General features: G+C 42.7%; 1 protein-coding gene across 6 annotated transcripts in view; it reads right to left on the minus strand.

Moving 5' to 3' along the window:
* Window positions 1-1262: 1262 nt before the first annotated feature.
* The window catches only part of PPARG (peroxisome proliferator activated receptor gamma), a 127106-nt gene continuing 101754 nt past the window's right edge, over window positions 1263-26614 (minus strand). For all 6 annotated transcript variants that reach the window (XM_080914059.1, XM_080914056.1, XM_080914060.1 and 3 more), the window contains 2 exons: window positions 18178-18628; window positions 1263-1694 (listed from right to left, as the gene is read on the minus strand). In XM_080914059.1, the coding sequence (XP_080770185.1) occupies window positions 1447-1694; window positions 18178-18628 (699 nt within the window). In that variant the 3' untranslated portion in view covers window positions 1263-1446. The remainder of the gene's footprint in view (window positions 1695-18177; window positions 18629-26614) is intronic.

A 26614-nucleotide genomic window follows, 5' to 3' on the forward strand; every position in this document is an offset into this window, starting at 1 on the left:
AAGAAAGCTTCAGATAGACTGTAGCTGGGAGTTGCAGGTGGTTGCGAGCCACGAGATACAGGTGCTGGAAAGTGAATGGGGCAGCCAGTATTCTTAACCACAGAGCAATCTCTCCAGCCACCCAGTCCCTTTGCTTCTGAGATGGGGTCTCATGTATCTTAGGCTGGCCTTAGTAGAAAGGCAATATTGAAAAATAATGTTAAACTTCTGATCCTACTTCCTCCATTTCCTAAGTACTACAGTTACAGATATCTTCCAACGTGACTTTTTTTTTTTTTTTTTTGCTTGATTCTGTTATAGTTGATTTTTTTCCTTTTGCAGTTGTAGGGATCAAACCCATGGCTAGGCAAGCACTTTACTGAAGGAGCTACGCTCCCCAATCCTGTGGCGCTAACACTCAAAACATTTGTGCTCTCTGGAGCTTCTGGCAGTGTTGAGATGACACCTGGTGCCACATTGGTGTCCCATTAGTAGGCAGTATAGTCAGACCTTCAAATCTGTGGGGTTTACATCCATGGGCCAAATATTCTGGGGGGCATTTTATGAATTATTGAATTTTATGACTCTTTCCACCCTTGTCTTCATTTCCCAAATATTACTGTAATACAGCTTACAACATTTCCATTGTGTTAGGTATTGTAGGTCTCTAGAGATAGTTCAAATGACAGTGGAGAGTGTGCGGAGCTTGTTTGCAACATGTTATGTTATAAGAACTCCATAAAAAGCCCATGGGGTTCGGTGCCTTCAGGAGACCTGGAGCCAGACCCCATGATTATGGAGGGACCACAATGTGTTAAACAGGCTGCTAGTGATGAGTGAAACTCTGTTAGAGTCGCGGAAGAAGTTTTGATTCTTGTGAAGCCTAGAAAGCATGAGGAGCCTAGTTCAACCCCTCCCCCCACTCACCTGAAATGGCTAGACAGGGTAGTGATGGGCAGATGGGAACAGGCAGCTCCCCAGGGCTCACTGACCGGCTAGTCCAACCTAATTGGTTGGTTCTAGGCCAATGAAAGACCCTGTCTCAAAGAGTAGACAACAGTCCTGAGGAGCCAGCCTAGAGCTGTCCCTGGGTCTCCATACGCATGCACAGCACCTACACATACAAACATATATAGGAGTACATCCACATGTCAGAGAGTAAACAGGAAAGAAGGAAGAAGACAAATAAAATGGGGGAAATCCTTCCCCAAATCTGTGATGGCAGAATGGGAGACACGTATCCGTGCTTTAAACACTAGAAACAATCTCATAATGTGGTAATTTTTAATATTAAAAGTAAATTGTAAATGTATCTTTATAAACAATATGCATAAAATAGATCATGTTTTTAAACGTTTTGTTTTTAAATGCTTTTTCACAGTAAATTTTTTAGGTGTCAGATTTTTCCCTCAAAATAATAGTGCAATCGATAGAAGGAACACGTCGTCAGCGGGTCGGACTTTCCTGCTAATACAAGTCCTTGTAGATCTCCTGGAGCAGGGGGTGAAGGCTCATGTCTGTCTCCGTCTTCTTGATCACATGCAATAGCTGCACGTGTTCTGTGACGATCTGCCTGAGGTCTGTCATCTTCTGCAGCACCTTGGCGAACAGCTGTGAGGACTCCGGGTGGTTCAGCTTGAGCTGGAGTTCCAGGGCCTGCAGCAGGTTGTCTTGGATGTCCTCGATGGGCTTCACGTTCAGCAAGCCTGGGCGGTCTGGGAGAAAGAGAAGACACAAAGAGGCGTTGTCAGACCTTCTCTGGGCTGGCTCTAACCTGTGAAGCTTCAGGCTCCCCAGGCTGGAGAGGAAACCCAGTCTCCGAGCTGTTAGCACAGGCTGCACCGAAGAGCCACGGCCCCCATCCCTGCCTTAGGTCTTAGCAGGTTTGAGGAGCGAAGCTCTGCAGCCAACGGGCAAGAACCAAGGAGGGAATCCAAAACTCAAGCCCTTCCCGGCCAGGACTAACTGATGTGACACCATCAGGAGCATCCCGTGTCCAACCCAAGGCCTCTTCTGCCAACATGCTTCTCTTCTCAGAAATCACATTTCCAACCTTTGCTCCTTCTGGGTTAATTTTTTTTTTTTAAGCTTCTACCTACATTCTCATAACAGCTTCAGATAAGATTTTCAAGTGTAAACCTTGCTTACACTTGTTTTTTGCTTAGCACACCACATCCCATTTCCAGCAAGATAAAAGACTGCTTCACTTTGGAGGGATACTCCCCTCCCTACAGGGTAGCCAGCATTCTTCTGAGCAAAGAGATTGCTGGGGTTTTCCATCAGTTCTTAACATATTTTTTTCTTCTCCCTTCTCTCCCTTTCATTTGGTTTATAGGGAAGGTCTCACTGTGTTGCCTAGGTAGGCCCCAAACCCTCGAGCTCTCTCAGCCTTCCTGGTTCAGCCTCTCAGTCTGCAGCTACAGGTGCGCGGTCCTGGCTCTCGGTAGGACACCTCTGTGTCAGCTTCACCTAACCAGGAAGCAAATGCTGCTAATGCTTTGCCACAAGTCTAACATTTGCTGTAGATTGTGGTAAATACGTTCTGCTTTTGGTTTTCCGAGAATTTTAAAGTTTTAAATTTGTTTTAGTCAGGAATGTTGGTTAAATTTTATTGATGGCTTTTTAAATGTTCCTATCTAAAGAGATATGATATCGGAAAAGATACAGTTTAATCTCAACCTAGTGTAGTGGGTCACACTGACAGATACCTTACGTCCTTGCACTCATTTGTTAAGGTCTTATTTGGGGCTTGGTAATATCTGTGGGCAATGTGGTCGGGAGTGTTACCAACTGAGCCAGCCACTGCCTATTTGGGTAGTAACTGGGAGCCAACCTTATGAATGGAGCAGAGCTCTGCTTTTTGTTTTTGTGTTTTTTCTTTCATTTGAACTGTCCTTTGTGGTTTCTTGGAATTCATTTGATGAGTCCTCTGGCTGTAGTAACAAGTCCTTCATTACCTTTAACTTTTCTTCTCTTGCTTTTCATCCACCTAGGCTTTTTATAAAGTAAGACAAGTAAATTCTTTGGGATGGAGTTGTACATGGTATTCTAGTATAATCTGGAATCTATATTTATTATATATTGAAAAAGGTCTTATTAACTAAATTAATTGTGAATAATGGTGAGTGGGTTTCATCATGGCATTTCACACATGTACTGTGTGCACTTTGACCATATTTTCTCCCATTACCCCCCTCCCAGCCCTGCTGAACGCTTCCTCTCTACAACTAGTCCATCCTCTGTTTTCTCTCCTTTTTATAACTAATGGAATCTGCCCTTTTTATGCTTCTTAACCCAATGCTTTTTGTGTGTTTTCTCACCTTAATATTGTATTTGTAAAATACATCTATTCTTCTTTAAAATTTTCTATTCAACTTATTTATTTTAGCTTGTATGTGTGTGTGTGTGTTGTCTGCATATAAGTGTGCACATCATGTGCATATCTGCTGCCTTTGGCGATCAGAAGACATTAGATTCTAATGGTGTGAACTATTGGTGGGTGCTGAGAATGGAATCTGAGTCTATGAGAGCAGCCAGGGCTCTAAATCACAGAGCCATCTCTCCAGCCCTGCCCCTATTTTCAGTAAAACATAACCTTTAGTTTTATTAATCAACTTAAAATTTTATTTTTGTTTCAATGTTTAACTACTTAAAAAAAAATAAGTGTAGGGCTGAAGAGATGGCTCAGTGGTTAAGAACACTGACTGCTCTTCCAGAGGTTCTGAGTTCAGTTCCCAGCAACTACATGGTGGCTCACAACCATCTGTAATAAGATCTGATGTCCTCTTCTGGTGTGTCTCAAGACAGCAACAGTGTATTCACATATATGCAATAAATAAATAAATCTTTTTAAAGAAGTGTATTCATCTTTCTTTTTTCTTCTTCTTTCCTAATTTCTTGATTTGAGTGCTTTACTCTTTCAGTTTTGGGATTTTTCATGAGCTCATTAGGGCTTTAAATTTTCCTCCAGTGTCACTCTGGTTTCATCCCATGGGCCTTCAGGAACAGGCTCTCATTGTTCTTTTAAAACAGCCTATCTCTGGATGTTGGCTTTATTTACTTATTTTTAACCCAAGGGCTATATAGCAATGTGTTTTAAATTCTCTCTCTCTCTCTCTCTCTCTCTCTCTCTCTCTCTCTCTCTCTCTCTCTCTCTCTCCCTCCCTCCCTCCCTCCCCCCTCTGTCTCCCCCTCCTCTTTTTCAGGCCAGGGTCTCACTATGTGGTTCTGGTTAGCCTAGAACTCACTATGTAAACTAGGCTGGCCTAGAAACCACAGAGATTTGCCCGCCTCTGCTTCCTGAGTGCTGATATCAAATGTGATGCTTTGAAATTTCTGAGTAAAGGGTTTGTGTTTTGGTTCTTGTATTCTAAGTTTACTGTCTTTGTAGAACATGTGGGTTTTCTCCTTAAGACCCACTGAAAGTAGGACTCACCTACAACATTTAGGACACACTCAGTATCTTGCACTGATTCCAAAGTTTAGCCTTGTAGGAGGCTCACTCTGTTAAGTACTGCAGCTCTTCCTTCTTCACCATAAACCTACTCACATCTTTCTCCTTCTCATCTGCTGCTGTCTCTCTTCCCCAGCCTGTCCCTCTAGTTATCCTTCTGCTCTAACAGCAGCCAGGTGCTGCTATTCCAACATCCAGATCCATCGCAGTGTCTACGGAGACTCAGTGCCTGCTGCCCGAAGCCTCTTCACTTTGTAGTAATGTCAGCTGCTTCCTCAAATGGAGCACCAGTAGGGTGGAATGCCTTCTCCCTGCCCCTCTCCCTTGCCCTCATCTTTTTATTCTGAGCCCCCATAGCACCTTGTAACCATCTCTGCTCTCAGCATCTGAGGTCACATTTGCTGCATGGTTATATATTTCCAGGATTGTGTTCATATGATCCAAACACTATAACTGAAGTCCTCCTTCCCTTGTCATTTTCTTTCCTGCTGTGCCCAGGAAGTAGCAGTGTCCTGATATCTCTGAGCCACCAGTGGATGAATGCTCAGTGAGTTCTCAGCTGGCTGAATTAATGAGCAACTGGTTGTTCTGGCTGACAGTTCGGGATGGGGATGGAAGAGTCTATTGTAGTTGGTGAACAAGCCTGAAGGTAGAATCACCACAGTGAAGATGTCTGCCAGGAATGGTGTTTTGTGTTGGCATATCTAATACACTCTTGAAACCTTTATCCACAGGCAAAGCTCAGGAGAACAGTGTGGTTTCAGGGTGGGACTTTGAGAACATTCTCTCAGTTTTGGTTCTTTTTCATTACAGAAGGAAACATACCTTTGGCATGACTTTTTTTCCTTCTCTAACATATCCCATTGATCAGATTAAGTAAGGATTCCTTTGAAATTCCAGCATTAAATGAAGGACCATGGGAATAATAACAGCAATGAAAAGTCCCAGGTTCTGAGAATGCAACAAATGACTTAGTCCTTGCCTAGAGAATCCACCCTGGAGGTACTGTGCCTCTCAGTTCTGACACCATGATTAAATCACTTGGGCCAGCAAGGCAGCTCAGCAGGCAAAGCTCTTGTTGCCGTAAAATATCAATGCCCTGAATTTGAACCCTAGAACCATGTAAAGAAGGAGGATGAATTATCTTCTGTCCTCCATATATGTATCATGACTCTCATGTGTGTGTGTGTGTGTGTGTGTGTGTGTGTGTGTATGTGTGTGTGGAGCATGTGTGTTCACATATACTCACAATAAAAAGTAAACATTGCAAAAGCTGGGAAACCACTGAAGCTTGAAGGAAAGCTGGATTTTAAATTGAGGTTCTGGTATAATGACTGTTGCCCCCCACACCCCATTTCACCACTTTAATGATATCTCAGGTTTTGAAAGCCTGAGGCTGTGTGAATGTGTGTGTGCATTTCAGTCCTAGAATCCTGGGTAGGCAGGGCTGAGTCAGGCTCCTAGGCCCACACAACTTGTTCTGGAAGCCTGAGTTTCTGGGACCTTTCTCTTTCTTCCTTCTTTTTGAGCAGCACCAGTGGGGACAAAGCTGCTGAAGAGACCATATGAATGAACACAGGGTCTCTATCAAACAATGAGACCCTGGCGAGCAACGATGGGCTGGAACTTGGCTCAGGGAATGAAATGTGACCGGCTGCTCCAGGAGTGGGGAAGGATCTGGTTTGGATTTTCAGACTCTTCTTTGGCAAATTACTCTTTATGATGTGATGGATGATATTTGGCTGAAGGGCTGAGATGCCGTGGCCACAGATTAAATCTATTTTCTCCAGTGATAAGTTAGATCATTTACTGATCAGTCCGACTGTCCCCTGCCCAAATCTCTGTTCAGGGAGCACAGTTGAGGAACGAGGCTACAGAGGAGAAAGGGCCATGGTCGCCAACGTTGTCTTCACCAGCTCCATGACCTTTGGTCTGACTATTAAATTTGTTGGGCTCAGTTCCCTCCTATGTACACTCTATCAGCGATCTCTAAATCCCTAATTCAAAGATTCTAAGATACATTCTCTTCTGTAACTCCCTCTAGTACTTAGTTCACATAATTCAACTAGGGAAATAAACTTAAAAAATTGAATTGGAAAAGTGTATTCATGGGCTTACATATTAAACTTAGAATCAGCTTATTTAAAAACACCCCTCCTCCGCTCTGCAAAAAGCTCTTTGGATCTTAGGTCAAAGGCAAAATGAGCCTATCAATTGTTCCTCTGCTTCTGCTCCTCATGGGCTTTGGGACCTCCCCTGCTCTCTCTGTTTCTCTTTCCACCTTCCTCCACACACTCTCTGGACCTTCACTGAATTCAGATTGTGCCACAGATAAGCCCCCAGAGCCATCTCATCCTTTCCTTTTTCTCTAGTCCCTGGGGCCCAGGGCCTGCTAGGACAGTCCCTGAAGGGCTGTCTAAGGTCCTTGCACCTTGCTTGGGTGAGAGGCAGGTCTGAAGTAGACTCAGAGTCAAGGGCCCTGTGTTGGCTAGGGCTGCCCAGAAGGCCCTTTAGGGAAGCCCTGTTGACTCACACACTCCAGGAGGCTGGAGTCAGTTTTTACATCCTTCCTCCCCAGGCTGCAAATTGGGAAAGAATCTTTCCAATCTTCACTCACACAGTCCTGGGATTGATTAGAGAACAACTGATTTGGGCAGATCTACAAAGCTTCCATTTTATCCAGATCTGATTCTGCCCTGAGTACAGGGCTTATCTGAGGCAGTTTCAATGCTAGGCCTCACTAAGACCTACTCACCTAGGCTTCATTCCTCTAGCACACGGATTCTCAGCAGGCTCAGGCCCCCACAGCAGAAGCCACAGGTCAGGTTTCTGGAAGGACAGGCAGGAGGACAGAGTCCAGTCCTTCTGTCTGTTCTCTAGATGCTGTCTGCAACTTCCTACCTTCCTTGTTGACTTCTGATGGGTAAAGTGGACTGTACTTAGGTCCTTTAAAGGGAGATGTCAGCTTGTGGGGCAGTTAAATATTGACCCATAACCATGACGGACTTCTGCTCAAGTGTGAGGTGAGTGCTGAGGAGGAGAAAAGGTTATTGGAGACTCAACACTCTGCAACTTAACTTCTTTTCCAACTTATCCCACCATTTCTCTTATTGGATTATACCTTAAGTTCCAAGATAGGTTTTAAAGGGACCTGGATCTGGAACCTGAAGACTCAAGTGTTCTCTTCCTTTTGCTTAAGTAAGTTTCTGTGTGTGTTTGGAGAACTTAGCTGGCCTTTCTGGAGATCATTTGCTTTTGAAGGCAACTATACCACGTCTCTTGTAAGGCCATAGGGAACGACACGGATAAGAACACGAGAAGTTCTTCTATGTGTTTGTGTAAACCTTGCTGCCGGGTAGGGTCAGGTCAGTGAGGATACGATGGTGTATCAACAGCTGGGAAATAGAACGTCTGGAGGTGTTTTTTTATAAGAATGGAAATTTGGGAGCATAAGAAAAAATTATTTTTAGCACAGACATGTTTGTGGCTTGGGCAAGTTCTCACTCTCACAGTTGAAAACACACGTGTAGGACAGCTCCAGAAGAGGCACATAGCAAAACAGCCATGTGTCCAGGAACATATGTCTTTAGAAATGATAGTCAGGGCGCTCGGGGAATGCTTTTCTGATCTAATCTTGAGAATCACAGTGACTGTTGGATAGACTGTGAACAGAGTAAAGTAAACTATCGCATGGTTTATGGCCGTTCCCTCCTCTATCCTCTGTAGGAAAAATACTGTGCAGGAGAACTAGGTCTAGTACAGGGATCCACATTAAGATGAACTGGTAAGATTAAACACAACATATATGTGTCCCATGTATTTGACCTTGGATGGGATCTTTAAGGGCAGTTGCTGATCTGAACGTGTAGCTCTGGGTCAGCAGTACCAGCTTTGAGTACCGGTGAGACCTTTGACGTCCCAACATTGTACTTGATCACATGGTGACCTTGGGAAAATTTATGAACTCTCCTTACTCCAGTTTTCTTGTTTTAAAAACAGAAGGTGGCTTAGTAAAGCACACCTGTCTTCCAAAATACTCAGAAGCTGAGGGAAGAGAATTGCTTGAGCCCAGAAATTTGAGGCCCACTTGGGCAACATAGCAAGAACCTGTCTAGATAAATAAGTAAACAGCTAGGGTTATGTTGGTATGCTTGTCTGGCATGCATGAATTCAATCTATAGCACTGCAACAATAGTTTTGTTCACATGTGCATGAGTGTGTGCACACAGGGGTGAGCAACAGTCTCAGGCATCCTTCCACAGCTGCCATTCATGGTTTCCTCCCTCCCTTCCTTCTTTCCTTTTTTTCTTTCTTTCTTCCTTCCTTCCTTCCTTCCTTCCTTCCTTCCTTCCTTCCTTCCTTCCTTCCTTCCTTCCTTCTTGAGTTTGTCATGTCCCGCTCTGCTTTCCCAGTGTTGGGATTACAAGCACAGGTCACCATATCTGACTTTTACACATATTTATAGTATTCATGTGTGAGGGGGGTGGTAAATATATGCCGTGTGTGGATGTATGAGGAGGCCAGAAGAGCGTATTGGGTAGTTGTGAGTTTGTGATCTACCTACTATGGGTGCTGGGAAATTAACTCTGGTCCTCTGAAAGAACAACAGCAAATGCTCTTAATCACTGAACCATCTTCCCATCCTCATAGCTGGCACAAACAAACAAACATGTACACACAACAAAAACAAAACAAAACAGCCTAGGCTCTAGGAATTGAATTCCTGTCTTCACACATACAAGACAGGCACTTTACCAGATGAACTCACTTCTCTGCTCATTATGAAGGTAAATAATGGTTTAAGCAGAGCTAGAATAGTAAAGCAAGTCACAGTTTCCTGAGTACTGAATGTGTCCGCACATGTAGCAGGCTTCCAAGCTTTAGCTCAGGGGTTGCTCCTTCCCTTGTCTCTTGCTCTGCTGTGCCGCAGTTTCTCTGGGTTCTCGCTTCCCTGCTCGTCTTCCCTTAGCCATTCCCTTCTTTTCAGCTTTCTCTCACCTTCCCTGTTCCAGATGTTTCCCTCTTTCCAATATGGAGCTGAGAATTTATTAGAAACGTTAGCAGAGTCAACCTAAATTAATGAGAGGTCTGACCAACAGATGCTTTGAGGCATGAGTTGGTTTACTGCTGCTATCAGAAAATTCAGGGTGCAGTAAAACAGAAGCTTTGCAAATGCTTCACAGATAGAGATCATCTGCCTGCTGCACATGTTGCTGGTGGACCCTCCCTTTGACACAGTGAAATGTTCTTACACTTTCCTGTTCAAGCAATGATTTCACATTAATCAATTCTTTCTCTATTGGACAACAATGGGTTTAGCAGGATGGTAGAAGGGGAAAACCACAATGAAATCGAGCCTGACCGATAAATTCTGGTATGTTCATCAACTAGCAGCTCCACATCGGCACTCCCCAGTCCTCATCTCCATAGGGCCAGCTCCTGAGCATGAACACATTAGGGACAAGGCAGGTGACACTTTTAGTGTCACTATGTTTGGTCAAAGCTAGTCTGTCCCTCTACAGGGCTCCCCAGGGAATACAGTCTGGGTTTGATTCAATTTCAAGGTCTTTGAGGATGGAAGTTGGAGTTCTGTCTTGGCCTTGTGAAGTCCTTGTAATCTTTCTAGCTCTGCTGTACTGGTCACTCGGGGTTTAGCCATGTGCTCTGCTACAATTCTGTTCCTGTGTTTTGGGTAATTTTATCAGGATTGGTAGCTGGCTGGGGATAGGAGTATGTGCAGAGGAAGAAGGGTTAGTGGAAGGAAGTCGGAGAATAATCTCTTTCGAGTTCCCTTCAGTCTGACACACTGCTACCCTCAATGTACCTGGTGGCTCTGCCAAAGTAGACCAAGGAGGTAGGGCTGAGAAAAGGGGTAAGAGTACCTCTTTGACTTTAGATTCATGACAGCAAATCTGAGACAGTAGTCTTATCAACTTCAGATTTCCCACTCTTACACCTTCTACCATTCTCTCTCTCTCTCTCTCTCTCTCTCTCTTTCCCCCCTTTTGAGAAGAACTTGTGATTGTAAACCATAGATATGACTTTGTAAACACCTTAGTTTCCTGCAAAGTCAAGGGAATTCTGGGAGGGGGAATCCACAGTCCTACCTTCCCTTGTCTCCTTGGGGGCCCAGGGCTGAAGGGGGGTTGATCCTCCTTCTTTGGCTTCTCCTTCTCCTCTGTATCTCTTTCCCTTTGGGTTTTGTTCTCAATCTGCAACTAATCCCCTTAAAGTGATAGCTGATAAAAGGATTAGCTGAGAGCTCCCTAGGGGTATTTACATTGTAGGAAGGGATTTTAAGGACTTGGTGGAATTTTAAGCCATTTGACTGGCAGGATGGAGTGGTGCTACTTCAAATGATATCACACAGCAGAAAGGGGAAATTAGCCTTCACTGTGTGCATAGCAGTGTCCCAGGCACAAAGCCAGAAGCTTCATATAATGCTATTTTACTTGCTTCGGGAGCTGATAAGGAAGTTAAGGCCCAGGGAGGTCAATAATTGCTGCAACCGCATATCTAGGAAGTGGGGGTGTGGGGCTTTGGGACTCTTGTGTGTGATTCTGGAGCTTTCTCCCTGACCTGTCCAGAGCTGCTGTAGCAGATGAGAAGTTTCTTTTTGGGCTTCAGTACAGCCTTTCCAGCCCTGAGCCCAACCTCCCTGATAGGTGACCTGAGGACCCTGGGTTCACTCTTCCCTACTTGCAGCTGAACAGTGCCCATCTGGAAGGCTGCCTGGGTCACCCAGAGTTTAAACACACATTTTGAGAGTCCAAAATGATAAAGTACTCTGAAAAGCCACCATGACTGGCTAAGGAGCCTCTTCCTTGCCTGCAGTGTGGACAGGAGTGACTCAGCAGTTCCCTTTCAGTCCCGTCTGTCTCAGACAGCACTGTTTGCTCAGTCCTGAGACGGGCCTACTCAGTCTGGGTGGAGGAGGAAGTTTTATTTCTGGAGCAGTTACGGATAAGGGGTCTTCTATCCTTTACAAACAAAAGCCTGCATATAGATTCACACATGTATGTCTATTTATGGGGTGACTCTAAGATGTTTCACTATTTTCCCCATTATCTCATCTTTGCCCCCAGTTCTCTGGTTTTTAGTGTTTGGGTGCCAGTTGCAAACTCATAAATACAGCTCACCCCTATCATACCAAGTGCATGAGGTTATGAAAACAGAAATTAATGGGACATTTCTAGATAACTCAAATTGAGTCATTATTCAAAGCCGTTCTGCCAGTCTCACACACAGCGTAGGTAGGAACCCATTAGATATGTTAGTTCTTAGTAAACCAGCTATAATTCTGTGACATGTCCTGATGGGGGACAGGAGACATGCTAACACTGGATGTCTAGCTCAAGAGAAATTAGATGCTCTTGTTTATTTTTAATACCCAAAGAAGAGCTGGAAAAACAACTTTCTTAATGGGGAAGGAAGTTATTTAGCTGGCATAGAAGAAGTAGGAAGGCTGCATAATGCTGAAAGTGTAGCTCATAGGGAAACCTGTTCTCACATGCACGAGGCCATAAGTTCAAGCCCCAGGACTCTTAAATACACAAAAATGTTGGCCCATTGTTATTTATACGTATTACTAATATCTAGTTTCAGAGCAGTTTTGTCTCCTTCTCCCTTAACTACTAAGGGAGATATGTGCTGTACTGCCCACTGTACCTCACAGCAGTCACTCTGTGGTAAAATGGAAGCGTGGCACATATACTGAAGGGTAAGTAGGATACGGGGTGGGGGAACACTCCCAAACTTGGTGGTCCGTCCTCTGCCCCAGGCCATCTGCGGTGAGTCACTGGGTCTGAATGAGGTGCTTTGCAATGCCCCTGAGTAAGTATCTGTCTGACCTACTCAGAGTAAGTGCCCATGTGTTGTTTGTCTAGAGCAAGAGAAACGAAGACACCAGATGGTATTTTAATGGTTTTAAATTCCTCTCACCAGTGTGTGTGTGTGTTTGTGCTCCACCCAATCCCCACCCAGCCCCCGAGGACACGCTCATATGGAGGTCAGGGGCTGACATTAGGTACTCTCCACCTTACTTTCTGAGAAAGGGTTCTCACTGACTGCACAGCTCCATGACTCAGCTGGTATGGCTGGCCAGCACGGCCCAGGGATCTTCCTGCTTCTGCATTTCCAGTGCTGGTTATGTTCATCAGCCACAGCAGGAGGCCTTTCCACAGGTGCTGGAGATCTGAACCCAGGTCCTCACGCTTGCACAGCAAGCACTCCACCAACCAAACAACCCCCCGGCCTGCATTTATAACTTCTCTTTGTAGCCATTTATGTCTCTTATGACCTGGCATGTGACAGTGTCTGGTTAAGTAGACACATATTTTTTTAGCCATTTGAAGTTTACTGTGCACCTTTGTGGGAAGCTTTGAAAACAACTGTGTTCAGGTGCTCATTACATGGCAAATTTAAGAACATGGCACTGGCATTCGGCTTGTCACTATTCACCTAGGCCTGTCCCTACCACTTTTCAAAGCCAAGCAAAGGGTTTGGGAAGATGGCTGTTCAGTGGGTAAAATGATTGCTAGTTAGTTAAAATTAAATCTTAAGAGGACATTGGATATTACTAACAATATACGAACATTCTTAATTATGATCTTTTGATAGCTTCTAAAGAACTCTAAGACCAAGGCAATTAAGATCTTTATCTCAATTACTCAAAAGGCAACAGGAGTTTGGAGGAAAGTGTATGGTGATGGGATGATGGTGGTGGTAGTGCTGCTGCTGCTGCTGCTGCTGCTGCTGCTTGCAGTGCTAGGGATTGGACATGCTCAGTTCTGCACATGCTCAATGTGAGCTCTGCCACCAAGCTACACCTCTGGCACCAGCCTGCCTATATTAATGACTCTGAACTTTGGCTCTATCAATTAGTAGCTCTGTGACTATAGGGAAATCTCCCTGAAGTTCCATTTCCTGAAAACTGGGGTATAGGCTACACAGAGCTTCAGCAAAGATAGATAAAAGACTAGGAATAGAGCACATGTCCTGGATTTTTGAAATATTCAACAAATAGGGGCTACTGTTGCTATTTTATTTATTATAAGCATCTGTCAACTTATTCCAGGTGTTGTCCTTGATTCTGTTTTAAGTCTAATGAATCCACAAATATACCCACTGGCCATGATCCATGGTGAAGCCGTGGGGCCCAAGCGTTTGACTTAACAGAACAAGATCAAATTGGCAAAGAATATCAAGTCTTTTTTGATGGGCAAATGTATAACTATGGGAACATAACCTCCTTCTACCTACTCAACAGCCAGTCACTCAAAGAACTGTTATTCCAAGCTGCTTTAAGGAAGGAACATTGCAGGGTCTTCTGGAAGAACAAGGGGCACTCTGTAGATGGTTGGCAGGAGCCAGACTCTACATGGTAAATGGGGGGGTTGATGCCTTGCCATCTGTTGCTGCTGAGGGATAGCTGCAGTTTCTCTGTCACTCAGACAGCAATGGCAGTTTGCCTTAAAAAATACATTGTAAAATCCAGTGGATTTCCTCCCTCCTATCTTAAAAGTTTAGGACAAATTGAAATAGATTCCAAGCTGTTCTGAATTAACCAGAGCTTTTTCCTGTTGGAGAGTTCCAGCTGGGCCCTCCTAGGCTTTTCTTTACCACACAGCACATACTCAAGGGGGCAAAGAGTCCTGTGGAGTGTCCTGGAGTTTGCCAGATTTCCTGAGCTTCACATTTGGCATTGGCCATGAGGCAGGGCTTGAAAGATTGCTAGCAAGGCTGGCATGGGTCTGTGGCGCCAGTTGCAAACATCCTTGCTGGATGCAGTTTTACTCTTGACACCACCTACCCCAACAGTAAGACTAGAGGGTGCAACGGAAGCTGTTATCTGCTGGGATTACAAGGAAGTGCTCCCCTGGCTTCCAGGCTCAGGCCTTAAGGAAGGAAGGTGTCAGTGAGTGGGGGTTGCAGCTCCCAGCTGCTGAGAGTGAACTGTGATCCTGTATCAAGGAAGCAGAAGGGACAGGGCTACCACAGTGATAGGACATTTGGCTTTTAGCCCAGTCCTACTACTGTTTAGGAGGTATCAGATTTGTACAGATCTGAGTGCTTGACACTTCCTTTTCTGCCTGTGAAGTGAGAATAAAAACATGACTGCATTGCTGGGAGGCGATGGGAGACTACGCTTTGGCTCTGAAGCATTGCTGCTCTTTTTCTTCCATTTCTTGCTCCAGCTCAGAGGAGACAGAGACTTTGAGAACTAGGTCATCTCTCTTAGCAAGCTGGCTGCAAGAGCTGAGTACATGAGGAGTTGCTAAAGCCAGTTCAAATCTAAGAACCAGATCAACAGGGTCAGCAGTGTTCAGTGGGTAGCAACACCTATTTACCCAGCAAATCCCCAGTTGGGTCAGATTGATGCTTCTGTCTACAGTCTTCCTCTTTGGTCCCTCTAAGGCCCCTCTCCTCAGCTCTGATCCCCTATCTTACACAAGAGCTCACCATTCCCCCAGTCTGAGCACCTAAGAGCTTCTACCAGAGCAAAAGCTCCAGTACAACTCTAGAACAGCACGGAATGAATCAGTTGGTTCTTGGTCAATGTGCTTCTTTTCAAAAGTCACTAAAACAATTGACAAACTTCTGAAGGGCCGAAGAGATAATCAGTCACTCTTGTTAAGATTGAATAGGGGCAGAACTCTGTTTTCTGAATTAAGCTCCTTGTTTACATGATATTTCCCTTTCTGGAATTTTAGGATAAGGAAAAACAACCAAGCAAAGGCAAATCTGGAAACTGTCTTGGGATACTGATCTTACATCTATGGATGATGAGAACTTACTGGAAGCCAGTCCTTGGACTGGGAATGTATGTTAGACAGCTTTTACCTGGCCTGCCTGCAACCAGCCCCTCTGAGGAAAGAGGAGAATTACATCCCTGTGAACTGGACAAACGTGGACCAGTTTTACTCTTGTCTGTTACCTAGATTTAGACTTCACCTATAAATATCAACTTTGGTCTGGGAAGGACTTTCCTTTTTGTGATGTAGGGACATGTTAAGTGGCAAATCCTCTGTCTTGAGGAAGTCTAGAATTATTCAGAGGGGTTAAAAGATCTTAATAATCTGGAAAGCTGCTATCTTGGAAATATCTTCATTGTTTTGTGACAGCTATTTGTGAAAGGCCAAAGGACATCTTTGTATAGTCTTGTTATTGGTGTTATTTTAGCTTTTATAAACTAACATGAGTCAGTAACTACAGAATCAAATTCAAGCCTAGTATTTATAGTGTGGTCGCTTGACCAACTAGTGAATGATGTATACATGTATATTTGTGTGTATGCATGCATATGTGTGTATATGTACACATGTATACATGTATGTATACATACTTATATTTCTCTAGTGCTTGGAACCTTTGCATGTATCAAACAAAAAATTTTCCACTGAACTTCTGCCCCCAGCCCATTATAGCTGTTTCTTGTTTAGACCTTTCCTATTTCTACAGTAAGACTTTTGAATGGTTTTCCCCAAATGCTTCCCCCAGTATCAGTGGATATAAATGACTGCAAACTTTATGGAAAGCAATGAAGTAGTAAAAGGCTTAAAAATGTGCATAGCTATGAATTCCATTCCTGGAAATTTTAACCACAAATCACCTGAGATTTAGATAGAAATTTACATAGAAGACTATCGAATAATCAAAATGTAGAATACTTTTCAAAAACAGATATTTTGGCACACGCATATAATCTTAGTACTGAGGAAAATGAGACAAGAGGATCAGGAGTTCAAGGCCAGCTTCAGCAACATAGTGAGTTCAGGATAACTGAACTGAGACTTGAGACCCCGCGACCCTGTTTCAAAAAGTCTAAACAATGAAATAAAATAAACAAAAGTAAAATAATGTAGTATATTTCCAGTGACCTTCTATGTTTTCACTATCATTAAAAATAAATAATAGTACAAATATATAGGGAGATGATTTGGTCTGTAAGAGACTCTTTATAAAGTAGACTATTTTATGGTTATTAATGGTGCTTCTGGGGATGGTAGACATGTCTGAGGTCTTGAGTTTAATCCTGAGCACCCAAACTTCCTAAAACCCAACTATTCAACTCCAAAAAAATGTTGCTTCAGTGTCTGAGGGTGTGCCTGGGTAGTAGATGCTTGCCTGTCAGTGCAAGGTGCTTCCTGGCTCTGGGTTCCATTCCCAACACACAACAACAACACAGAATGAAAGTGAGTTATCACTTGATATTAACCCTTGCCACACTATCTCTTTACTACCCAAATCATACGAGGCAGATTTGCTTTGCACAGAATAGAAGCTTAAAGCACGGATTCTGGAAGCAGACCAACAACCCTAGTGCGTCATTGTTTACACAGGTTTCACTTACTATGTAGCCTGGTTGCTTGGAACTCTCTAGATCAGGCAAGCCTAGAATTCATAGAGATCAGCCTGTGCTGGGATTAAAGGTGTGTACCATTATGCCTACCCCCCTCCCCAGCTGCATCTTACACTGGTCACATCACTGTGAGTAAGGCACATATCTTCCACTGCTTTGGTTTCCTCACTTAAAAAAAAATGTCACTCACCTCACTGAGTTATGAGGATTTCATGTGTAGGAAGTGCTCAGAACCCTGCCTGGCATTAGAGCAACCTCCTTAGTGTTGGTTCTTAGAGACCTTAATAATTACAATGTACCTCACTTGAACACATCTGCTCTCAACTGCACAAAACTAACCGCTACATCATGCCCTTTGTCCAGAGCAATAATACAGCTTATGCCCTCAGATTCCCCTTTCCCACAGGTAAGTTTTTGAAAATAGGTTGCTGCACAATTTACATAGAAAGTGCACCTAAAGTCAATTACAATATGAGAACTCACCATTTTAAAAAAGTAAAGTTTTGTTTGTTTTAAGACCAAAAATAACTCATCTGGCCACCTACTCCAAGATCCTTTGCCTCAGCCTACTTAATGCTCGGATTCTAAGTGTGTACCATCATATCTGGCTCAAAGTAATTTTCGTAGATAAGAGATGAAACAGAAAGCTTTACTTACTTGGAAACAAGAGAGAGAGAGAGAGAAAGAACATTGAAAGTAACATTTGGTATAAAATGTGTCTTGTGGAGTTCGTTTGATAGATCAGATATTTGTAAGGCACAAATTTCAACCAACTGCCAGGTAGCTCAATTTCTCTCTTTGTGGTGTGCTCTTGGGTTCACACTGTATTTGTAATCATAGCCAAGTGCTTTCCAAAGGCATAAAAGGGAAGCCATCAGAAGAACCACATGAGAGAGAAGGTGGAGTTTAGCAAATGCACATTCCATGATTTCTGATGTAGGGAAGGTGGGGCGGGAGTGTTAACTTGGCCAAGATCTCCCAGTGCTGCCTGCTCTCTAGCACAGGAGCATCATCCAAGTTATGTTACATGCACCATTACTAAAATGAGCTGAAGACCAGATTGGCCTTTTGGGAAGGAAGGGGGGGTAAGACAAGGAAAATGAACATGAAAGAAGTAGAGGGCATTTGTCTGTTATGATTGGATTTGGCTGGAAAAAGGCAGTGTGATGAATAAAATCAAGGGGCCTGGGATCCCCACAGCATTCACTCTACAAGCCTATGGCACTCAGCTTGGGGAGTGACGTGCTCATGGCACCGTGCCATTGGCATGTTCTACACAACACGTACAGCCAGTAAAAGGAGCACAGAGCACTAAGGAGACACAATCCCACCAATTCCACCACAATCCCACATTCTTTGACAGAAATCAAAAGATGAATCTTACCTCCACTGAGAATAATGACAGCTATAAATATGGCCAAGTCACTGTCATCTAACTCCAGTGCATTGAACTTCACAGCAAACTCAAACTTAGGCTCCATAAAGTCACCAAAGGGCTTCCGCAGGCTTTTGAGGAACTCCCTGGTCATGAATCCTTGTCCCTCTGATATGAGGACTCCATCTTTATTCATCAGGGAGGCCAGCATCGTGTAGATGATCTCATGGACACCATACTTGAGCAGAGTCACTTGGTCATTCAAGTCAAGGCTAATGAAACCAGGGATATTTTTGGCATATTCTGTGATCTCTTGCACAGCTTCCACGGATCGAAACTGGCACCCTTGAAAAATGCGGATGGCCACCTCTTTGCTCTGCTCCTGCAGGGGGGTGATATGTTTGAACTTGATTTTATCTTCTCCCATCATTAAGGAATTCATGTCGTAGATGACAAATGGCTGCAAATAAAAAGGGAAAGTGGCTGAGTTCCTTGTCCTGCAAGAGCACCACCCTAGTTCTGAAGACTGTTTTTATGTATGTACTTGCTTTGCTGAGTAAAACTGTGAGAGATGAAGGCGCTTAAGCAGGAGAAAGGGCTCTTCCTATTCATCATTATGATCTGCTGTGGCCAAACATTTTATCAACTCGGCTCTTTTTTCCTTCAATTTACACTACCATTATGTTACTCCAGGTGTGACTAAAACGACAAAAAAGTCTGTCGTCTTTCTTGAATTTCAAGAGAATATATATTTAGCCTTTTTTAAAAACAAAAAATAATTAAAGCAACTTACAATTGAAAAGACCCACCTGAACATAAACTAATCTTGCAGCTTTAGATTAAATTTACTCAGACCACAAAGGAAGCACAGTGAATATATAAAATCTATTTCACTAAAAAAGTCACCCTAAGCAGATTAAAAATATTGAGCCAAGAAAATGTCTATTTTTTTCTATGCTCTGGAAGCCATCTGTTTCAGAAAATGCAGCTGTAGCAGGCCTGTGGGTAAAACAATGCAAAAGATGGTAAAATAAAAATGGTCTGAGCTTTGTGTTTTTTGTAGTTTTGAAGATCAAACCACAGAGCCTCATGTGTGCTAGGCAAATGCTGTATCACTGAGCTGCAGCCTCAGCTCTGAACTTACATTTAAATATATCTGTTCCTAAGGATCAATTAATAAAACAAATGGATCAATTACTCAGTGTTATAAACGGGCTGCTTTGAAAAGTAATTCATGTTTGTCATGACACTCTACTCCCTATTTTTTTAAAAACAAGGGATTATGATCATTGCGAAACTCAAGGTTGGTCAACTTGGAGAAGGAACACTTTGCACTTATTACAGGTACTGAACCCTTGAGAGCTACCCTCAATCTTATTAATGAATTTATATAGCTGACTACTGAAATAAAAACTGACACTACCTATGGGCTTTTGCAGACAGGCGTCCCTGATTTTCACCATGTTCAGTCTGTTCCACACTGAGGACTCTTAAACTGAGTAGATTTCCAAAGGCTTCAGGGTTAGTTTGCTATAGAAATACTGCTGCCCTCAGCTCACTTCAACTATAACGCTCATTACACCTCAGAGAGGAGTGACTAGAGGACTCAAAGGCAGCTTCTTTGCTGCCTTTGTTGAAAAAAAAATTAGGAGCAAATCATGCTCACTGTTTCTTGGATAGCTTGCTTCAGTTTACCCCAAGTCTTCACATTGCCATCATTAGTAAGAAGAAGATAAGGAAAAGGCACAGTCAGTTATAACAATTTAAATGTTCTGCGTTATCCCTGGGGGTCAGATTCTAACCTTGAGAAAAATATGAGTGCATGAAGATGATTTTACAGAACCTAGAAGAAATGTTTTCCTTCTCCTTGCCTCCCCCTTCTCTATTAGTATTCTAGGGGCATCATAGTGTACTATAATTTATATTAACAAAATATAAGTAATTTAAAATTTTAGACAATGCCTCTGGTACTTAACCTAGGCTGGCCTTAACCTTGATATATACCAGAGGATGATCTTGAACTTCTGATCTTCCTGCTTCCACCTCCCCAGTGCTGGGATTTCACAGGGGTACACTATCACACCTGGCTCACAATTTGCTGGGGATTAAGTACAGGGCTCCAAGCATGTCAAGTCCCTAGCCCTTGACTTTCTTTATTCTCCTGAGAATATAAATGTGGACAACAGAGAAAGCAGTTCAACCAAACATGAACATAAAATCATCACCTCAGTTAGGTGTACTTAGCACTACAGTGCTTGCTTAGAATGCTCAAGGCTTTGAGTTCCATCCTCAGCATGGAGAATACAAGCAAAGAAATCAAGACAGTAAACTATGTCTTCACACCCAGGAAGACTGGACCCAGACTTGCCCCTTCAGCTTCCTGGTGAGCTTCTGCTCAGTCATGTGGGTTCTTGGCACAGAGCATAAGCATCAGATTCTTTCACCTCCAAGTAAGCCATTTATCTGGAACTCTGCCCTGGTCCATCACCCTTGTGATTCTCCTTGACTTCCCCTGCCCCTCATATAAAGCCCCAGGTTCCTGTTTTTGAAACTCTGGGATAGCTGAACATAGGGCACCAAATCCTGCTAATTTTCTCTCCCAATTTAACAACAATGAAACTTTAACCCCTTGGCAATAAGTGTTGGTCAGGATATCCTGGCAGTAAAATACTCAAGGACAGAGAAAAGAGGCAGCACCCCCACCATCACTATGCCAAACCAGTATAGTTTTGAAAAAAAAAAAAAACCTTCGGGCATTTCTGATGTTTCTGAAAAAGTGGGGTGGGGAGCTGGCAGAGAGTATGGAGTATTGACATGCAAATGAACACCAGTGGAGATTTTGTTGTTGGTTTTTCTAGCTATATTTTATTATGCTGGACTTTTTTTGTTTGTTTGTTTTTGACTCTGCATAAATTCTTTCTGCTTCTTGTGTGGATCTGTCAGACTGTAAGAATGATTCCCAGGCCACCAGCTTACTAGTTCCCATACTTCAAACGATCCACTTAGGCATCACTTTCACATCTCACTGGGACTTCCTCATCCTCAAACCTAAGAAAGTAGTGGTTTGCCTGCCTATTGAGGACAGAGTTACTAACACTCTGCACCGTTGACAGACTTCTTTCCGTACAGTTCTCTATAAAACAATCTGTATGTCTTTGATCACATTTCTATACTAAGCTAAGTGAGCCCTAGCATTTTGGATCAGCTTATAGAGTGTCTTCCGATGACATATCGTTTGCAAGAGGAGTCATGTCTTCTAAATTTGACTCAGTAATTTTTTATCTAGTTTACAATGACTTACCTTCAGAAATAGTATCAAATGGCTAAGTGGGCGTATTACTTAGCAGGAACAAAAGCTACAACTAGACATGCTCAGGGAGCCATCTAGGTTTTTTAGGATGCAAAATGCATACATGATCTAAGAAAAATGCAAATGGTGAGAATGAAATTGCTCCCAGAACAGTGGCCAAGGCTCTGGGAATGAGATTTTCTGATGTCCAAGCTTTGCTGGCCACAGAGAGAGTCTTCTTTCCTTCCTTCCTTCCTTCCTTCCTTCCTTCCTTCCTTCCTTCCTTCCATCCATCCTTCCTTCCTTCCTTCTTTCCTTCTCTTTCTTTAGTATTAGGGACTGGACATGGGGTTCATAAATACTAACCATAGCCTGTAACACTGGTGGATGCACTCTTTAGTAATACATCAGCATGCTAATATATGAACTATGAAAGAGAATATACACAAAGTACTAAGTTCATAGCTCTTCTTGACTAATAAAACAACACATTAAGGGAGATAAATAAGAAAGTTCAACTAACACAGCTCAGGTTATTATGGGTGATTTTTCTAGTTAGCTATATACATATCTGCATAATACCTGACCTGCTCACATGATAACAACAGTGCAGAATCACAGCTGAGTGGGAAGCCAGGCATGATGCTATGTGTTCCTGATCCTACCATTTAGGAGGGAAAGACAGGAGAATCTGGAGCATGAGGTTATCATTGGCTACATAGTGAGTTCTAGGTCTACATGGGCTACATAAGGCCCTGTTTCCAAACCAAACCAAACCAACAACAACAACAACCTGGCTTGGGGAAATATGGACCTCTCCAGATACTTAGATTTTTTTTTCAAAGAATAACACTACATTCTTAGAGACTATCTTTTAAATTTTCTTCTGGTCTTCTGAATTTCTTAGCTTTCATAGTATTAGGCACACATCTTGTCCTCTATGAACTGCAGTCAATAAATGCTAACCCCAAAGTACACTGGTTTCCTCAACTTTCTTTCTGTCCTTGCTCCTGTGTTTCAGTTTTGTTTGTTGAAAACCATGGGAACCACATAATGCAAAGGCTTCTCTAAAAGCATACATCATTCCTATTCTCTAAATAGGAAGACACTGGAAGCTGAAACACTTCACAAAGTCAGAGTTCTTTATAGCAAACCCTAACTAGAATCAGGATATCCTCCTGACTGTCTCTTTTCAAGTCCTTTCTCCATGCCTTTAAACCCTTTTCAATAAAATTGCTTTTCTGGGAAGAACTAGGGCTCTTCTGTGCTGGGGTCCTCAGGCAACGGTGTTTGAATGATGTTTCCTAGAGTCAACTGCTGTTTGTGATAGAAGTTAAGTTAGAAAGACTGTCAGATATAATTCTGTGTCTCCATGTAGTTAAGTGATTTAAGACAAACAAATGAAAACTTAATAAGAATTATATGCACTCAAACTAACAGCACATAACCACAGCTCTTAAATAAATTGTTCCATTTCAGCCAAACAGTTACTCAGTGGATAAACAAAGGTACTGGCCAACTCAGTCCAACAAATAAAGAATAAACAAATAAAATTTTGCTTTATGACTATTAATAGATGGACCAACAACTCCTGGACCCTAACTTCAGACGCCTTTTGGATTATTCAGCACTGTTTCCTACTTTATTTCTATGGGGTCCCTAAGTTTTTCTCTGAGGACGTCAATACTTTTCCTCTCAGTTCTAGTTCATTCAGACTCTTTCAAAGTTGGAGAGACTATGCTTTGTTTAGCTGTAAGTGTAGGATTTAAAGAGACATATCTCTACCATCACTTGAGTCAGTATGATGTGATGACCACTGTATATTTTAGAAAGGATAGATGTAAATGGGCACCGAAATGTTTCCACAGCAGTTTACAATTCTGCGTGGGCTTTATGATTCAGTGGTTTTATATTTCATTTATAAATTTATACTATTCAAAATGATCACTTTTCTAATGGCACCAGTTCCCTCCTGTTATAGGAACAGGGACTTTACATGTGCCTGTCTTAAACAACATGATGCCTTGGAACCCAAAGTCCAACACAGTACAAATAAAAAGTTTTATTTCTTATTTGTAGATAGAATGCAGCCAGGACTTCACTAGGCATCACTCTCAGATATGGAGTGAAGAGTTGGCAGGCAGACCCGGGGTTCTTCTATTTATTGTTTTATGACAAGCCATGGCACTGAGAACGGTTTTTGAAAACCACTCTGTTTATTTTCATCAACAAACATGGGATCATGTGATCACAGTACCTGCGTGATAGTCAAACATCCTAAACTTCCAAAGTCCATTCAGTTATCAAACTGCCTTCAAGAAATGAGGGTTCTAGTTCCAACACACTCATGGGTTTCAGAGAGCACTAGGATTTCTTCAACAAGGGCTGTGCTGAAGCAAACCCTTGGAAGAAAAGTAGGTAGTGAGGAGAATGGATTCCACCCTATCTGAGGCTGTTGAAAAGGAGAAATATCCTAAGATTTCTTTAGTGACGCTATAGCCTACCTTCCTCACCCCTGAGACTAGAATACCCAGTTCATATTCTTGGAGGCAAGATGACGAAAATTATTGGTATCTTATCCCAAAGATATATTAAAATTGATGGGAGAGAGCAGGAACATTTGATTATCTGTTGTGAAAGGTGTGAGTGACCCCAGGGAATAAGATATAAAAGAAGGAAGTGTAGCTGGGGGGGGGGGTTGGCCCCTGCTAGCTCAGAGGCAAAGGTTGAGAGGGCAGCAGCTGGTGGGTTCCTAACAGGCTATGGTTAAATTGAGCAGTGAGATAAACGTAAAGAATGGCCCCTTCAGTCTGATCATTTCCTTTTTCGAGGGCTCTGGGTAATTGGTCATCCACTACACTGAACAGCCTCCCCCAGGCTTGGCTTAATAGATGCTGATGACATCAGCTGCTAGCTGGGTGTATAATGAGTCCTAAGCTTCTCTCCTTATGGCTTCAGCCACTTTCTCACATCCCCCACCATCTCGAGAGGCCACACTTCAGCAAAACTTTCCCTATCAATGCAAATCTTAGCTTTCACAGTCCTGGCCAAGAGATAACATAACACCCCTGAGATAGATGCTATCAAATGAATAATAGGACCATGCTGATAAAGAACAAGTCTCACTGCAAATCACATTTTGGGTTTCTCTTCCATATTCTCTATTGAACTATTTCCATTGGTGCTCAATTTGATTTCACCAGATAAGGAGAAAACAGTGCCAAACAATTTGATTTTAGTTCTGTATAATCAGTGAATGGGTTGTTTATATTTGGCTGGGCCTCTTTTTCCTTTTCTAGACCCTAACTGGAGGCAATTCTGTCACTATCCAATCGGTAACGATGTCTAGTTTGATGAACAAATATTGGGCTAGTGAAAAGCCCTCTGTTGAAAGTCCATAATTTCAAAGGGCATAAGCAACAGTCTTTAATTCAATTAAACAAATAGTCTGAGTGACTATCATGGGAAAAGCACAAGCTTACGTACCATAGGGAAAAATGACAACCCTTGGCCTCTGAGCTTGCGAAGTCTATAATCAAGCTTTTGTCGCCCCTTTCTTAAAGCAGCTTAATAGCTATTTGTTTCACCAAGGGCCTCCAATTATCTTATTTTTAACTCAAGGACCCAGAGCCAAAAAATCAGCTGGGATGAGGTTTCCAAGTGATTTCTAGTGTTTTGAGCTCTGTGTCTTTTAGAACAAAGATAGAAGTTGGCTACTGTTAAATACATTTAAATTCTTGCCTATTGAGGTGGGCTGGCTTTCAGTCTCCCCTCTCTCTTTCTCTCTCTCTCTCTCTCTCTCTCTCTCTCTCTCTCTGCCCCCCAGCTGTTAAGTAGTACTAAAGTGACAGGATTTCCAGCATGGATTTCAGGTGTGCACTGGAGGTTAAGACGATAAGAACCCAGAGCCTGCAAGATGAGTGGCTCTAGGTACAGCAGAGCTAGCTGGCCTTTCAGCAACCTGCTCCCTCCCCAGTGCCTATTCTGTGGATCCCAGACTCCAGCCCTCTTTCCTGCGCCTGGCTCTTGGCAGGCTGTTGCAATTTGCCTTCAAGTGTTAATTCTGTTTAGTCATGTGGCTCTGCAGTCTTCCTTTTCTTTTCTGCCTGTGAAGTAAGCTTATTCTCTGTAATCAAATTAGGAACTCAGAGACTTCATTTGTGTGTTTCTTGCTGCGGCTGATTTTGTTACTTAGTGTACAGACCTCACTGTACTATGACTCCTGTTCTGTAGTCCTAGGAATAGCATGCTGTGAATGCTCCCAACTAGAAGTCTGGAAGCTTACTTCATAGCCTCCAGTTTTCTACGTATTTGCTCCCCTCCCTTCAATTCCTCCTTCTTAAATGAAGATAATAATGAACAATAGCAGCCTTCAGATGGCCCTAGGCTGGAATGTAAAGAATGTGTAAAATACTTGGGAACTGTAGTGCCTAGGCCCTACATTGTGTCATTGTGAAGGTATCAATCATCCCTCCTGCAGGGAGAAACTCAACTATTCTTACTGTCATGTGGCTTTCTTAGAGCTATTAGCTGACTCCACTCAAAGTCATTTATCTAAAAAGAAAGAACGAGCCCCAGATAATCATCAAAACACAGTAGGAGATTTTCCCCCTAAAATCTGAATGGGCACCAAGTTACATGCATCCACCTAATAGTTGACTTGCTCTCCTGGCCATTGAAAGTGACCACACACAGTGCTTTCAAGAGCTGGATCTAGGTTTTCCGCAGGTGACTTGTAGCTCTTATTGCCTAGGGACATTCATCATATCATAGACTATATCATCAAAGCCAGACCCTTGCTGTCAAACCTGAAGGACAGAGACCCAGTCCAGGGCACACTTTCCAGCTGCTGGTGGACTGGGAGCAGTACCTAGGTCTTATTTTAATACAATTTGATGTTAATTCTCAGCTATGTATCAGAAGCTTTTGAATTTAATGAATATTTATTAATTTATTATTAATATTAAAAAACTGGATCTAATGATAATTTTCACCTGTTATAAATTTTCTAAACAATGTCACTCAAGGAATCTCCAAGCACTTAAGAAGTCTTTTGCGGTTTGGGGTTGTAGCTTAGTTCTAGCATACATGTACCCAACATAGTTGAGGCCTTGGATTCAATCCAATATTTAGCATACCAAAACAAACAAACAGTCC

The sequence above is a fragment of the Micromys minutus genome (assembly GCF_963924665.1).
Source record: "Micromys minutus genome assembly, chromosome: 3".
Taxonomy (NCBI): domain Eukaryota; kingdom Metazoa; phylum Chordata; class Mammalia; order Rodentia; family Muridae; genus Micromys; species Micromys minutus.